General features: G+C 33.6%; 1 protein-coding gene across 2 annotated transcripts in view; it reads right to left on the reverse strand.

Annotated features, from left to right (window-relative positions):
• Nucleotides 1–994: 994 nt before the first annotated feature.
• The window catches only part of LTN1 (listerin E3 ubiquitin protein ligase 1), a 49,880-nt gene continuing 33,398 nt past the window's right edge, over nucleotides 995–17,476 (reverse strand). For both annotated transcript variants that reach the window (XM_063099960.1, XM_063099952.1), the window contains 12 exons: nucleotides 17,203–17,345; nucleotides 15,894–16,029; nucleotides 15,528–15,672; nucleotides 14,402–14,615; nucleotides 13,687–13,924; nucleotides 13,296–13,370; nucleotides 12,036–12,222; nucleotides 8,431–8,602; nucleotides 7,343–7,563; nucleotides 5,295–5,489; nucleotides 4,267–4,434; nucleotides 995–3,528 (listed from right to left, as the gene is read on the reverse strand). In XM_063099960.1, the coding sequence (XP_062956030.1) occupies nucleotides 3,466–3,528; nucleotides 4,267–4,434; nucleotides 5,295–5,489; nucleotides 7,343–7,563; nucleotides 8,431–8,602; nucleotides 12,036–12,222; nucleotides 13,296–13,370; nucleotides 13,687–13,924; nucleotides 14,402–14,615; nucleotides 15,528–15,672; nucleotides 15,894–16,029; nucleotides 17,203–17,345 (1,957 nt within the window). In that variant the 3' untranslated portion in view covers nucleotides 995–3,465. The remainder of the gene's footprint in view (nucleotides 3,529–4,266; nucleotides 4,435–5,294; nucleotides 5,490–7,342; nucleotides 7,564–8,430; nucleotides 8,603–12,035; nucleotides 12,223–13,295; nucleotides 13,371–13,686; nucleotides 13,925–14,401; nucleotides 14,616–15,527; nucleotides 15,673–15,893; nucleotides 16,030–17,202; nucleotides 17,346–17,476) is intronic.

The following is a 17,476-nucleotide window of genomic DNA, read 5'->3' on the forward strand; positions in this document are numbered from 1 at the left end:
AGAAGGCTCAATCATAAAGAAAAAGAATGATCAATTTGATTAAATTTATCTGAAAAAAATTCTGTGACATTAAAGACAGTCACAGACTATGTTAAAGACAAGACACATACTAGAAGTCCCATAACAGATAAAGCATTATGATCGATAAGAATATAAGTAATTCAGTAAAAAACAGACATAGATTATGGACAATAAACTCACAAAATAATGACCAACAAATATATGAAATGAAACTAGGATTCTTGGTAGTCAGGGAAATATAAATTAAAACAAAAAGCTACTATCTCATAGTTCTAAGACTAGAAAATTTAAATTCTGTTAATACTAAGTGTTGGCGACAAGGTACGAAAACCAGAATTCTTTTAATGCTGCTGTTGGGAGTACAAACTTGAACACCACTTTGGAGAGCAATTTGACAACATCTAAAATCATAGAGTATACATATCCTACTACCTGAAAGTCCATGTTTAGGCATGTCCAGAACATCTAGTACATCTGCATAAGGAGACATGATGAAGAAGGTACACTTGCGGCGTTGTTCAAAAACGTCAAAAAATAACAATTGAAATAACCATTGATGGGGGAATTGGTTAGTAAAATAATATAATGATATAAATGACAATTAAGTGCAAAAACAAGTTACAAAAGATTACATACAATAGGATATCATGAATATAAATTGTTTTTTAAACTATTATATATTGTTTATGGATAGAAATGTGGTAAAGTATAAAATTTTAAACAGAAAGGAGTCGCACCACCTTCAGAATAGCAGGTTAACTCTAGGGAGGGAAGGAGAATGGCACCAGGGAGGATTACAAAAAGAGTAACATTTTATTTCTTTAAAAATCAGAAGCAAATATGGCAAAATAGTATGTGAAGAGTACAAGTGCACTTATATTATTATTATTTTCTGTATATCTGAAATATTTTGCTGTTAAAAAATTTTTTAATGGGAACATATGGTATAACAATAAAATAATAACATTATCCACACCACAAAAACGTATCAGGTAATAACATAGTAATTATTTAAGCCAGAGAAACTTATGTACATACATTAGAGCATATAATAAATAACAGGGTCAAAAATAAATTTTAAAATTGGCAATTTACTTTGGTTTTTTTTTTTTTGTTTTTTTTTTTTTAAGAGACAGGGTCTCGCTATGTTGCCCAGGCTGGAGTGCAGTGGCTATTCACAGGCGCGATCCCACTACTAATCAGCATGGGAGTTTTGACCTGCTCCGTTTCCACCCTGGGCCGGTTCACTCCTCCTTAGGCAACCTGGTGGTCCCCCGCTCCTGGGAGGTCACCATATTGATGCCGAACTTAGTGCGGACACCTGATCGGCATAGCGCACTACAGCCCAGAATTCCTGGGCTCAAGCGATCCTCCAGCCTCACCCTCCCGAGTAGGTGGGACTACAGGCACGCTACTTTGGGGTTTTAAATCAATAATTTTGCTAATGGGGTTTGAATCTCATGCAATTTTAAAATGTCCCTATGCTAAAATTTTAAGGCTGCTATCCTTTTTGTTAGAGTTGTCAAAGCTATATAAATAAAACCTTAACATGGTATTCTGAATATCAGTCTTATTTTGGAAAGCTTTTTCTTTAGCATATAAACAGTAACAAGCTTTACAATTATACTTACAATCTTAAATAAATGTATTAAGAGTCCTAAGTACGAAAAGTAGTTATTTAACTGTAATTACTTAATTATAGTGTTTCACTAAGAACCTGACACCCTAATGTGGAAAACACCATTCCATTATTCCCTTTTCTTTTCTACTTGAGGTTTGGGTTAGAACCAAGAAGTACCAATACTGGGAAGGTTATAAATAAAGTCTTACTATAAAGCCATTTTTAAAAGAAATGTGTAACTTTCATAGGGGAATAACACAACCTTTTGAGATTAGTATGTCAGAGAGAGACACAGATAGAGAGTATTTTAAGAAAGGGGTTAAGAAGAGGTAGTAGAACTTTGCTATCTGTACTTCACTTACTGACTCATTGAGCCTCAAGGCTAGAAGATAAATACTATACAGAAAAATTTAGGAGACAAACAAAAGTGGGACAGCACTACATCTACAAATACAACTCAAGAGATCTATAACTCACACATAATACTTCAATGTCAAATATAATCCTCTGACCAGTCATACTGTTTCAATAACAGTCATTTTACCCAGTTGATAGTAAGCAGTAATTTTATTTCACATGAGTTGCTTTTTGCCAATCAAACATTTGCAACACAAATGATTAGCTGATCTTTCAATGTAGCTATTTAGATATGCTATTTCCCATGTAATGGAAGACTGCAATAAAATTACTCCAAGTTCCAAACTTTCATATTTTGGGCACAATTTTTAAGGGTAATGGTGTTGTGGCAAAAGGCAAGTTTTTACCTACTCCATATCAGCCTGTTATACTAAATTTTACTTAGTACTAAAATTCTTAACTTTCATTTCTTCTGAAGGCTGGAAAAAAATTAGCTCCATCAAATTTTATTTGTAGAACTTTGGCTGGTAAGAATATCAAAATTTGCTTACAAAATTGAAAACCTTCTACAACATTTTTAAAATATTTTGTTTTTCCATCAATCTTTAAGTTTCAGTAATACTCATTTACTTCTTCCCTCTCAATAGACGGATAACTACCGCTCTGCTTCATGAATGAAATAATCAAATTACCATTTCTCTCAAATTCTCACCCTCTGGAGACTCGCTCAAACTGAGTAATAAATTCAGTGACATGTTTACAATTCAAATTTCACTAATACATGAAAATAATTCTTCCACAAGCTAGAGGTCAGTGTCATAAATTTAATTTTCTGAATTTCATAACCCTTGATAAATGGAGGCACCTTATAGTTCAGTTTACACTCTTTTATATACAGGATTTCAGGACATGCCTCAAGTAGCTTAAGATAAGCCATATTAATAGTTTGGTATCATTTCTATCATTAAAATAATCTACAAATATCAGAATACTACTAATTTTTTGTCATTACTAATAAATAAGTCTTAAAATATCTGTAGATATAAATCAGCTTTCTCAATTCATTTTGCCTCACTTGGACTGTTCTAGAACACAGATCAACAAACTGAATAGGTTTATCAGTATAATATAGTTGTACAATTTTTCACAAATTCCAATCCTTTAATTTAGGGTTTTTTTCATATTTATTTTTAAATATACAAAGAGATTAAACCATTAATATAAATATTTTCTCTCAAATATGTAATACTCTTTTGTAAAAGAAAAGGTTTCCAAACATTTACAAAGTAATCTAAAGATAAGTAAACCTTATTTTAGGATCATTTCATTAACCAAAATAATTTTCCAGAGAAGGTTCTATTTAAAAGCAATTCTCACTGGCTTCTTCACATCGACATTTTAAGATGGATCCAAATCCAATGTCTTTGATTGATTTACTTCAGGGATTACTGCCAATAAAAAAAATCTCAGAAAAAAGTCTCACGACAGAGTGGACAAGTGGATTTGTTGCTAGATGTAAACCATTTGTACTGAAAAATAAAAAGTTTTACATGTTAAAATAACTTTTTTAAGCTGTCATCTTACATATATACATCTAAAGTAGTTTTCAAATGATAAAGTGAATAAGGGAGAATACACAAGTTTTTGTTCTCTCCTCTTACCTCCAAAATCAACACAACTGAGTATTACTTCTAAAAGTTACACCGTGATTCTTTCTACCTAGGTTTATACACACAACCACTAAGATATAAGATCTCCTGTGAAGCAAGTGAACATAGGGCAACTTCCTTTTCGATAACAAGTTTAAAAAGAATAAAGGGCTCTGGTGCCAGATGCCCCCAGGCCCAATTCTGGTAGTCTCCTTCATGGTCTAGATCTCCCAACACCATCTACTTCATAAGTGCTGAGTGCTTTATTACAAACATCCATGGGCTGGCTGGTTACCTCAGATGGTTTGAGCACAATGTTATAATGCCAAAGTCAGGGGTTCGGATCCCCATACTGGCCAGCCATGAAAGAAAGAAACATCCACTTATTTAAGTGTTTTGATGCTATCAGTCTCAGTAAATTACTAATTATCTTTTGCAGATTTTGAAAAATAACTTTTTAGTATGTCTCCCATTAACTACATTAGGAGTTTAACATACATTATTTTTAATATGTCTCCCATTAACTACAATTAAGAGTTTAACATATATTGATTTATTTTCCAAAGTAAGATATTAAATACATAAAATATAAGTAAGCTAATTTCTCTTTAGACTTACCAAGCAGGCTGAATGGAACTTTTTCTTACATGTTCTACAGGCTTTTTTGGGAAGAGAATAGTTGAAACCATGAATGACTGAGAAACAGATCATACAATCTTCAACACCTTCAAAACGTTTGTCTACATTATTTTTCCATAATGCTAAACCTTCCATTATACTTCCATTCTGTTAAAAAAAAAAAGAAAAAGAAAAGAGTCACTATATGCTATAGACCATCAATGTTATTTTTATTCAATTGCACAAATTTTAAAGTTGAATTAAAAATCTGCTTGTTTACCTTCACATCTCCTAAGTTTTATGAATGCTAGTTTTTTAAATAACCTCCCAAGTTTAAGAACCAGATGTAATTTTTCTCCATTAAAGACAGTCTTTAAAGGCTTCTAAACCAATAGTTCAAGTCAGATAGTCTCAGCTTGTTGTTTGATGAAACTCTTTTAATAATTAAATCATTTAGATCAGTTCTAATTTTGAACTGCAAATGACAAAATTATCTCACCTTCTCAACTGATTTATCCCAGCTCTGAGATATTGGTTAACATATTTGTTTTAAAATAATTTTTCTTTACTGTACAATGCCTAAGATACATCACAATGTGCAAACAGAACTGGAAAAGACTTATAATTTGTTTAAAGGTCAAAGGTCTTTGAGAGTATCGGGATTCCTCTAACCAAAGGAGAGTTGAAATGTAAGATTAAAAGTCACTCAGAAAGTATTCCATCTGGTAAGTATCTTTCAAAAGATTTTCCCTAAAGCAATTTCCTTAATACCATATACTGCTCTACATCTTCTACAATGTCAATGAAATAAAGTCAGTCTCTCTCAAACAACAGAAAATTATAGAGCCCTAAAAAGTAAAACAGATGTGGCAGGTTCAAGCCGTTTAGGCATATTATCTTCTGCTTATCCAAGGAAATTTAATATCTTTCTATACTAAGCAGAAGAGATATATTTTGTATTTAACTGCCCTTTCAGACAGAACATCTCTCTCTAGTTTGGAAAGCCAAATGTTTAAGCAGAAACTTACTTGATGGGTGAGGTAGGTGCTTAACTGCAGCATCCAGTTCCGCCACTGCTGAACAGCCACTCCAACTCTCTTCCCACTTTCCACTGTTATTGAACCCAGTGGATAATTTGAAGGCAGTTGTATTATAAGCTCAATGACTATGTCCTCAATAGTATAAGTAGCCATTACTTCTCGAGTAGCAGCTCGAGCTTTAACCTGCAACACATGAAAGGTAATATTTTTTTTTTGCCAAATTCCTCTTTCATTCAAAAAACATTTTGATAGGTTGACTATTAGCAACTAAAGTCTTCAATCAAGGAAAAAGCAGGTAAACACATTCATTGATCTGACACAAGATAGTTAATAAATAGGTTTAAATACCTAGCATGTTTCATGGTGATTTTATGACATTCAAAGTTTATTTTAAAATAAACATACTATTCATTAAGAAAGTATGACTTACTATATTAGGCTTGTCACATAATTGGTAAATAGTTTTTGAATAGAAAAATGACAGAACAAGTTATTAATTATTCTTTCTCTTCTACACCCAAAGTATCAAATATCACTTCTACGTCTACCAAGTCTTTCTCTACCAGGTAACTCTCCTGAGCTTTAGAGCCAATTATCAACTGGTTTTTTTGGTTTTCATACTAGCATTACAAACTCAACACAAAACACACATTATCATCCTTTACAAAGTTAATCTTCTGATTTTCTTATTTCCAGGCTAAAAACTAGAGCATCGTTTTAAATGTCTCCTTCTGCCTCAACCTAGATATTAACTAGTTTCAAGCCTGGCTAAATCACCACCATAAATTCTCTCACATCTCTCCTCATTTTGCACTTCCACTGATAATGCCTCACTCAGGCCCTACTCATTTGCTCATAATGTCTACCCCCAAAATCTCCCCTAACTATTCATTTCTATCCAAGCTCTATGTCAAGAGCCCGTGCTATATATTTCAGTCAGAGCAATTTCACAGAATGTAACTCTGACTATCCTACTGCCTGAATAGAAGATCTTCAGTAGCTGAACAGAACGAAATGCTTTAGACTGTTATTCGAGGGCTTTCCCAACATGGCTCTAATTCATCATTGAGGCAGTCTGCTCTGACTATTCACCTTCCAGAATCCTATTCTACATGAATACTGGGTTATTCATCATTACTTGGGAATCATAAATTATGTTCTCATCTTGATCCTTTTGCTTTCGCCATACTATTTTCTCTACATTAAATACCTTTCATATTTAATGAAAAATAACAAAATCCTACCCACCTCAAAGTTATCATCCTCCATAAAGCCTCACCTAAACCCCTCAGCCAGGTGAACCTTTCCCACTTAGATCACAGAGCACTCTTTCTCTTAAGGTGTCAATTCCCAATTTCTAACGCAAAAAACATTATCAGTATCACTCTTTTCCCACAATTAGATTATCTGTTATTATAGGACAGGAATCTGACACTACTAAACTGTTCATTTCCCAGGTGATTAGTACACAGTGCTTGGCATTTGTTATGTAGAGATGTGAGAGAGTTTATGGTGTTGACTTAGCTAAACTTGAAACTAGTTAATATCTAGGTTGAGATAGAAGGAGAAATTTTAAATGATGCTATGGTTTTTAGCCTGGAAATACGGAAGTCAGAAGATTAACTCTGTAAAGGATGATAATGTGTAAGCATTCCAACATATATTTTGAATGAACTAAGGAATGCTCAAAAACTATTTAGTGGGGGGAGGGGCTGGTCTGTTAGCTCAGTTGGTTACGGCATGGTGTTATCACACCAAGGTCAAGGGTTTAGATCCTCATACTGGCCAGCCACCAAACTAAACCAAAAAACCAAAAAAACAAAAAACCCACAAAACCTGTTTAGTAGGCAAATGAAACTGAAATCCCCATTTCAATCTACACATTAAGTAATTTTGAGATTTGACACAAGATTCAGAAAATTAGACAATATCTGTAAATTCTGAATCAAGGGCTATAATTTTGTAATGATATTCACAACGACAGACATAACCAATATTCAAACAACTTTTCTAGAGAAAGTCAAGACAATACTAACCGTCATGCCATTAAATAGTTGTGTACTTGTTTGCACAGAAGATATTTCTTGAAAAGAAAGAACACTGCTGACATACTTGCTTGTAAATCTATCTACAATATTGAAAACACGCTTTTCACTGCTATTCCACCACAGCCTAACCATGGCAGGCAAGTCTTTTAACGTCATATGATAGACTGAACAAGCCAAATGTGGAATATGGTATGGAAGAACTGCTGTTTCTGAGGAAAAAACAAATTCTTAGTTAGTAAACATGTATTTCTTACATAGAAAACAGACTAATATTAGTATTTTCCATAGAAAGTCATCGTTAACTCCTCAACAATACTGCTATAGCTCATCAGACAAACGTACCAGAGAAACCAGAACTCTGGAGTATTGGCATCCTCCCACACATTCCAAATGAGCCATACAAATGGAAAAAAAAGTAAAAAGAATAAAAATCCCAACTGACACTGAAAAATCTACCTAGAAATAGCATTCTATGTTTCACATGAAAGACCACAAGTAGAATGGAATGATTCTCTTTGCTCTAAATTATGAAAAGGAGTGTGGCCTCCTTCACTTTCCTCAGAGCTCACCAACCTGCTATGCAAAAGTCCTAAAATACCCACCTCAATATTCACATGATGCAGTCCATCCTCAGATCCCCAGGGCATTTTAAAAATTCCTAGTCTTAGTAAGTGGTTTATAACACTAGTACAGCTAGAAGCATGCATGCCTATCCTCTCAGCTAAAACTTGAGCTCCCAGAGTGAAGAAAATATATTTTACTCATCTTTGTTTCCCGAACTAAAGACTATTTACATGCCTACAAAATGTTATCATTTAACAAATACTTCTTTACAGACTAAAAGATAACAGTCTCAAAACACTATGCTTCAAACATTTATTAAATTCTTCACAACCTTACCCATAAGATCTAATTATTTGTCCTATTTAGAGAAATATAGAAGATTTTACATTTTAAACATTCTCACAGCCAGCACCCATGTTTGGGGTTATTCTCCACACCCCCAGGGGAAAGTTTAATACAACCTAGTCTGAACCTAGTTTCCAAGAAAGAACACAAAAACATATCTTATTGACCTCTAATAGTCAGCTGGAGCTCCTCAGTAAAGAATGTTTTAGGGTCCTTATTTGAGACCTCAGTAGCTGTCTCTGCATAGGTTGGGTTTTCTGGCATAAGCCTGAACAGGTGATAGAGCAATTTATTTAACCTCTTCGTTTTCCGAAGGTACATAGAATACAGAGCCCGAAGCTGGTGGAGAGCAAAGAATGTGTTAGTAAACCCAATTAACCCAAGAAAAGAACAAATCAAAGTATAACAGGTTGTACAAGAACAAAATAAAAATAGCATTAATTTGAACACTGAGAATTATACGGAAGAGTCCTACAAAATATATGCCACATTCTTACTTTCCAAATGTGCCATATGATGTAGCACTGCTTCCTTTCCTTATAAACTAGCAAATGTCCTCACTGTCCCTGCGTTATAAGTCACTTGGTTCTAACATCTTTCTCAAATTGTCTCCCCATTAATAAGACTTATCTTGACCTGGAATCTCTGAGCCAAGAAAATCTTGTCACCATTCCCCACAGTTGACTTGCACACTCTCCTCCCAAGTCTTCTGCACATTCCTTCCACACCATTGTCCTTAATCTTTCGAATTCCTGCTTAAAACTAATCTCATTTTACATGGCTGACCTCACCCCTTATCAAACACTCCAGCATGCCTTTCGGACAGACAGCACAAACTATTGGCCAAAATGTCTTCAGGTGTTCTCACAGTTGTTTCATCAGTAAGGAAATTTCACATAAAAATATGGATTTCTGGTTTATCTTTCAAAAATTGAAAAATCTGGCACCACTGGGAGGAGTATAGGCATCTGTGTGAGATCCATGCTTTACAACTCCTCCTTGTCCCTCAATAATGTAGTGTGCATTTTTCACATTTACTTTGCAGTTCTTTGGTGTATGTTTTAACATGATTTCTTTCACGATTCCATATATCTCCTAGTACAAAGACATCACTTTCTAAACACTATGAATACTCAAATACCAGGATCAAGACATAAAATTGGAAATAAATTCTTAAAATAGATTGATCAAAGTACCTTTACAATGGAAAAACCTAGGGGGCACTACCTTTATTGAGTAATCAACTTAACATTATCAATAAAGGGACACATTGACACTATGTACTTCCTGAGGTAATACGCTAAGGATATATACAAATAGTGCAGTAGTACCCTTGCTGAAAACTCGCCAGAATCTAGTCATAAGAAAACAATCATACAAATCCAAATTATACAACAGAAAACTGGCCAAAATGATGACAAGGGAAAAAAAGAAAAGGGAATTATAGGTTAAAGAAACTAATTTGGCAAACAAATGTAAACATAATCCTTGATTGAATCTTAATAGAGAAGAAAATAAAACTATAACAGATATTACTGGGACAACTGGAGAAATTTAAAGACAAATTATAAATTATTGCATCAAAATTAAATTTCTTTTTTTTTTGGCAGCTGGCTGGTATGGAGATCTGAACCCATGACTTTGGTTATAAGGCTGCACTCTGGCCCAAAATGTCTTAAGTATAATAATTGTATTACGCTTATGTAGAAACCTGTCCTTGTTCTTAGGAAATATAATGCTTAAATACTTTTGGTAAAGCACCATGATGTCTGTAACTTACTTTCAAGCAGATCAGCAGGAAAAATGTTAATATAGAGAAAATAGGTACAAATGCAGCAATATGTTAAAAATCTGTGAACCTAGGAGAAGGTTATATGAATTTTCACTGAATTATTCTTCCAACTTCTCTGTAAATTTGAATTTTTTTCAAAATAAAAAGTTGGAGAAAAAAGAACAATTTAAAAAAAAATTAATCAGCCATATCAATGGGCTTTAACATAAATCAGTGTTTGCCAGGAGCTGGGGGTTTGAGAGGAAATGGAAAGTGACTACTAACAGGTATGAGTTTCTTTTGGGGATGTTGAAAATGTTTTAAAATTGGATCATGGCAATAGTTGCACAATTCTGTGAATATACTAAAAACAGACTGTGCACTTTAAATGGATAAATTTTATGGTATGTGAAATACAGCTTAGTGAAGCTATAAAACACACATACAGCATTGTTTCCAGTTCAATATGATTTTTTGAGAAGAAAGTTAAAGAACAACCCATAATTTAGGACCAACTAAAGTTTTTTTTTTTTTTAATTCTGTTTATTTTAGGATTAACCAAATTAGTATTATTTATTGGGTTATTCTGGTTTATCTGTCCACAGCTCAGTTCAGGTTTTAGGCTCAATAATAAATGCTGCTGTGTAATTCTTTGCACCCCCGCCCCCATCCCAACTTAATGAAGATGATGATGTATAGCCATTTTCCTAATTCCTTAATATAAGATGACAAGGACAGAATTCTTATACAGAGAAGCCTCAATCTGTGGGTTTTTTAAAGATCAACAGTATTTTAAGAAATATAACAGCCCGGGGCCGACCCTGTGGCTCACTCAGAAGAGTGCGGCGCTGGGAGCGCCAAGGCCGCAGGTTCGGATCCTATATAGGGATGGCCGGTGCGCTCACTGGCTGAGCGCGGTGTGGACGACACCAAGCCAAGGGTTACGAATCCCTTACCGGTCACAGAAAAAAAAGAAAGAAAGAAAGAAAAATAACAGCCCAACAAGGAGCTCTTGAAATACATCACCAGCAAAAAAAAAACTAGCTTAAATCACAAACATAAGTGACAGTCCTGAAGAGAGAAGTAAAACTAATCTATTTGACAACTACATCAATGTTGCCTCTATGATTTGAATTTCCCCTTAGATTTACAAATGCAAAGATGCATAGATTCATATATTTGTACCAGGATATGGGTTATGAGCAACAATATGATTTATAATTTAAGAATTCTGAAAAATCACATTAAAAATGAATGCTATGAAGTTATTCACAATTTATATATGAAGTGATAAACTAAGTCTTTTTGAATTGACCTGTCAAAGAAGGCACATATTTTACTAGGCTGATTCAATCAAAATTTGAGACTTCTTTTTTAAGTGGGGATCTTTCTAAAAGAAATAAAAACTGAAGTAGATCTTTCCAGTTTCTTCGGTCTTTCTTACTAAACATGAGACAACAGAGACATCTAGTGGCTGCTAGACTAATTTGGGAAAAATAGTTATGATAGGATATTTTCACCACTTAGAGATAATAGTTTGAATTTCATAGGTAATACCTCATAGATCTTTCTCTGAACAATTACTTTCAAATAAGGTAATTTTCCAATGATGCATCAACTGAAATCTCCATGAGAGTCAGAAATTGACAAAAAAAAAAAAAAATTACAAGATCCAATTGTTCAGAAATTACAACTATGGTAGCACAAAATTAAATGTTATATAAATGTAATAAAAGGACTTGTGATTATACTCAGTTTAAAAATTTTGATCCAGGCACATTTCAGGGATTAATTAATTTTGCAAAAACTGCTTGGAGGGGTGAAGAAGTAGGGACAGAAGTAAACTTAGTAGCAGAACGTCTGAAGTTAACCAGGTAAGATTTGATTAAAATGTAAAGCATTTCTCCTTTTTATTCAAAAGGAGGGAAAGGAAGTGTTTAGAATTGTAACAGAGAAACACATCTGGACAGAACTGTCAAAAGTTGTCATATATTTATTTACCTGGGATGAAGCAGCTTTGAAGAAAGTAAGTATTAATTTCCAAGTGAGGAGATATCCCAGAACATAACAGAAGTCTTCACTCAGTGGCTTAATAGTAACTATCTGTCCAACAGGAATACACCCCAAAACATTTTCTAGTAAGTCCTCTTGAATGCTAAGAAGAGACATCAGCACTGCCGGTGGCGACCTAAGAATCAATGATTAACCATCACAGTTTTGTTTATAATTCATCCCTTAACAAATTGACAGCATTTATAAACTTTGAGCATTTTATAAAAATCTTTCTCTACTCTTAAAAAACTTCAAAAAAAATTCCCCTTTATAGTTTTAAGTGCTAATTTCATATAATGACAACAGCAGAATCTGAAAGATGTGCTATAAAAATATGGACTGTACATTTTAGCCCTTGAAAGACAGTTTTATTTATTTATTTATTTATTTATTTTTAAAAAGATGACCGGTAAGGGGATCTTAACCTTTGACTTGGTGTTGTCAGCACCACGCTCTCCCAAGTGAGTTAACCGGCTATCCCTATACAGGGATCCGAACCTGTGGCCTTGGTCTTATCAGCACCATTCTCTCCCAGGTGAGCCACGGGCTAGCTCTAGGAAAGACACTTTTAGAAATCATGTATTTCAACTTTGTTTTATAGATGAAAAAAATCACACACCCAGAGAAGCCAAATGATTAATACAAAGTCTCCCAGCTAGTCAGGGGAACTACTAGGGCTTTTAAGTCCTACCAGGCCATTTATCATCCTATACAGGGCAAAGAAAGGACTAGACTTTGAACTTTGTCATGTCACCCTAGTTTCTATCTTACTGCATAATGTCTCCTTACTATCTAGCAGTATTAAATAAAAAGATGTCACAATAATCACTATTAATCAGAATGATAAACACAGGAAACACATGCTTTTTTAAATCCTAAAACCGTATCTCTTTTCAGGAAAGTAAATTTAACATTCACATTAATATATGACAATGTAATTTAGTTTTCTTCTTTATTGAACTACTATACTTATTAACACTTTCAGGTGGACTTATGAGATTCTCAAAAAGTGAAATACTTATTTATGTCATTTCAAACTCTCCTCTATGATACTCTAGCTTGGTTCTCCCTTTTACCTCTGTGATCTTTCTTCCCTTGTGGCTTCCTTCTCCCAGTCCATAAACACAGGCCTTCTCCAAGCTTCAGTCTTCTAAAGATATTGTGAGATGGGTTATGAGAATTTAATAAAACAAATTAAAAAGAACTTACAAGGCTGGTTCTTCTTCTTCATCTCCATATGACTTTAGATTATCCTGGTCATATTGTGGTAATTCAGGCATCAATCTGGAAATTAAGACATTAAAGTATTTTATATTAAACTGTACATTGTTAAATCATGTTCAAGAGCAGAAAGGCCAATACTTGTTTTGTAATGAGTATATTTTTAAATGAGTTTTCTCTGAAATAACTACATATGATCAGGACTAGCTAAACATAAACTGTGTATGGAGAACAATGGCCTAAAAGATCAAACAACTTGGAGTCCCTGTTAAATACATAGGTCTCCTTTTTTTTTGACATTTTTTAATAAAGTAAAAACTAAATATATATTATACTTTTTTAGACCACTGTAACTTGATTCAATTGGAAGAATTCTTACTTGTATAGCATATGATAAACAGCAATTTGCACAGGCCTAGCTCTGAAGAGAAGTAACGGGGCCAATGTATTTAATAAGGTCTGGAGATATTCTGGCAAGTTTGTTTTTTGGCCAGCAACCAATCTTGCAGGAAGTTTGTGACTCAATAGTTGATCCTTTGAGATATATGTTAATGTTTCGCACATGGGCTTCAGCATGGCATTCTGAAAGGATGTTTCAGATATATCTTTGTTTTCTCCTGATGACAAAAAGGAAAGAAACATGCACACCCCAAAAGAAAATTAGTGATATAACTTGACTGATTCACAATCAAATGTCCTTTAAGAAAATAAAAACTAGACATAAACATTAGAGCAGTCCTAACTAGAAACATGAGCTGAACATATTTCAGTATATCTCAACTGTCTTAATGACTTTTATCTCATCCTTTAAAAAGAAAGCACATGTTCAATAGAGATTCTATTCATGCAATCTATTCATGTTATCTGAATTACTATTATTTTAATTTACAGTGGTCACTGGATGCCCTGCCAGTTTTTCAATTCTTGTCTGTAAAGCAAAAGCACATATCATGCTTCTGAGAAGCCAAGCTTTCCCTTCTGGCTCTTTTCTTTTACTGTTAATACCGTTTCATTTAAACATCCTAGGTTTTTGTTTTGAATTTTTCAACAAGTCATTTTCAATGAATCTTATTATTATTCCCTTTTTCACTTGCCTGTAATAGTCACCAAAATAGGTAAAAGCAAACTGTGGATGCCTTGGGAAAAAAATCCTTTCCATTCACTGATTAGATTTACAGGAAGATTGCCAATGATGTCCGGAGTTGGGGAATCAAAAAAAGCACTGAGATCACAGGCCAAATCACAGCTGACACAGGCAAACAGCTGTACAAGTGGAACAGAATACAATGCCTGATTCTCACTTGTTGTCTAAAGAAACAATAAAAATGAAATAGGTAAGCAGACTTCTACAAGAACAATACAAATAAAGAGAATAAAGAGAAACTTCTCATTCATTTCTTTGAATTTTAAAATAAAAAGCAGTTGAAGTGTATAGTCTCAGGAAAACTTTATATATTTTATATCGAAGTAATTTTTTTTTCCAAATTAAATACTAGAAATTAAAATCATTAGTGAACAATTTATTCTGAAGTGCCACTTCTAATTTCTCAACTATGGAAGAAAACAATCTCTCTTACCATTTACCAAGTCAGACACATTAAATACACATCTCTAACCTTCTCAGTAGCATACTGCAAGCTGCACATTACTAAGTTATTTCAAAATAAGGAAACTTAGGCTCAAACAGTTCGAGCTGTTGTTTTAGCTAAGTCACATAGCTAAAAGCAGGCAAAGCAGAGACTCAGACCAACTAAGCCTGACTGACTTGATGCCTCGGACCCCACATGTATTATACCTCTGGCTCTTTTGGGTCAAAAAAAGTACACTAATTCCCTCAGAATTTGCTTGTTTTTAATGTATTACTCTGGCAATAATGACATAGTACATTTTAGAAATAATTTAATTACAACCAAAAAATACCAAAAAATTTGTCATGAAAAGATAAAACCTGAAAAGGCTGTGCTGCAAACATTATATTAAAATAAGCTAAGAGAAAGAACATTTTAATAGCAGGAGACTTGGTCACTGAATGATGCTGGTAGTCATTAAACCATCATTTTACTATTTTGTTAAACAGTAGCCGGTGAGAACATTTAGAAAGTGTTTTCAATGTTTGCCAAGGAGTTAATTACAATCATTACTTAAAGATTAGTAAATAGTTCTGATATACACGTATGCACAAAGATCCAACAGAGGTGATGACATATCCAGTTAATTTACCTCCAACCAAGCCAACATGGAACACATGATGAAGTCCCATTCACTCTCTGCCAAAGGAGATGAACAATATTTCAGAAATAGGGAAAGGAAACGAATTATTTCTATATTTACACCCAGTTCCTCTGGCCTTGCTTCTGATAGATTACTGTAATAAAGACAAAACAAAAATGAAAAACTGAAAAGCATTGAAGAATTATATTAACATTAAATTGGAAAATATCCTATTTTAAATCTCATATACCATACTTATAAATGACTGACTTAAATGTCTACCATCCTATTACTCTAAAAAATTGTGACTTTAAGATAAATAATGTGGGTCTGCATTGTATATAAGGGGAAAACATAGCATAAAGTATCACCTACCAACTGAAAAGAAAAATGTCTTCATGCTCTTTCTTCCAGGATATTATAATTTTTAATATACCATGCAATAGCTCTTCATCATCTACACTTCTTGTTTGCAGACAAGAATTGAAAATGGCAAGATGTCCAAACCCCCCTGAAGTAAAATTAAAAATTAAAATTAAAAAAATTATAAAATTGTATTGCTATTATAAGAAAGTCTTTGAGGCTTCTCTCTTGAGAAGTGCCCAAGTTAAGAACTCTAAAACTGGCTTATATTAAAGAATCAACAAATGAGCTTGTAAGCTCCAGTGTGCAGAGACCCTGTCTTCATACACAGCACCTAGCACAGAATAGGGAATTAGTAAGTGAAAAACAATTGTGCTTTAAACTAATCTATGCTGTTTTTTATTTTGGTTTCTTAAGTACAGGACATATTCAGCATATTCACCTCTCAAATAAAAATAAAAGAAACCACAGCTATAGAATGCAAGTTAACAAGGATGGAAAATAGAACACACTACTCCATAATTAATATATTCATCACTCAATAAGCAATTACTACATCTAGTAAGCTCTTACGGAGTCCCCACTCTTTAGAATCCCTATCATTTCTCAAAATCCATTTTCTGGTGCATCTTAACACCCTCTGTCCCTAAACTTCTACCTTAAATGCCAGCCAAACTGAACTATCTGCATCCTTGTATAGTTTTGTGTGCCAGGAATGCCCTCCCTCAACTATGGCCATATGGAAAACTATTTATCCTAAAACACCCAGCTGAAATATTTCTCTTTGTAAAATCACCATTGATACCCTCAAAGCTGAATGGAAATTCCTTCCTTCCTACCACTTACATACATAGCATATCTTTTTTTCTACATCACTTACCAAGTGATATAACTTTATTTACATCTGTCTTCTGTACAATAGGAACTGCCATATAGCAGGTGCTCATAGTGTTTATTTATTAAATTAATAAGCGGATGAATAAAGTGCAATGTTCAAAAGTCTCTACAACAAAAGCTATTCTCTCTTCTGCCTTTATATGTTCAATCATTGGCTGACTAGGGAGAAATGAGGTATAACTTTAAAAGCTATAAATGAAAAAGAAATGATGAGAAGGTATTTGTGAGTATAAATCTTCCTTTAAGGCTATAACATTTCTGTACTGCAAAATGATAATAGCCACTCTCCAACTCATCCATATAAACTAGGAACAAATCAGCCATAATTAAATCTGCTAGGCTTAGTTTTATATACTAAAAACTACACTGCTTTCATCTCAAGCGATAATTAAATTAACGAAATATTTATTATCGAGCAACTAACCATCAGTACTGCAAAGATCTTTCTTAGTCCAGCCCAAAAGAGCAGGTATACATTGAGCGCTAAATTCTTTCTTTTCTTCTTTTGACAAAAACGGACACAAACTTTGAATAGTATGCAAATTACCTTCTGTTAGTGGAAAAAAACTGTTTAAAGAAAAGAAAAAAATATGAATTATATTTATTCTAAATATGCAGTTATTTCATAATATTCCTCTTATTCACACTATTCAAAAAGACTAATAAACTATGATAAGAGATTGAGATGTGCTGATTCT

The sequence above is a fragment of the Cynocephalus volans genome, chromosome 1 (genome assembly GCF_027409185.1).
Source record: "Cynocephalus volans isolate mCynVol1 chromosome 1, mCynVol1.pri, whole genome shotgun sequence".
Taxonomy (NCBI): Eukaryota; Metazoa; Chordata; class Mammalia; order Dermoptera; family Cynocephalidae; genus Cynocephalus; species Cynocephalus volans.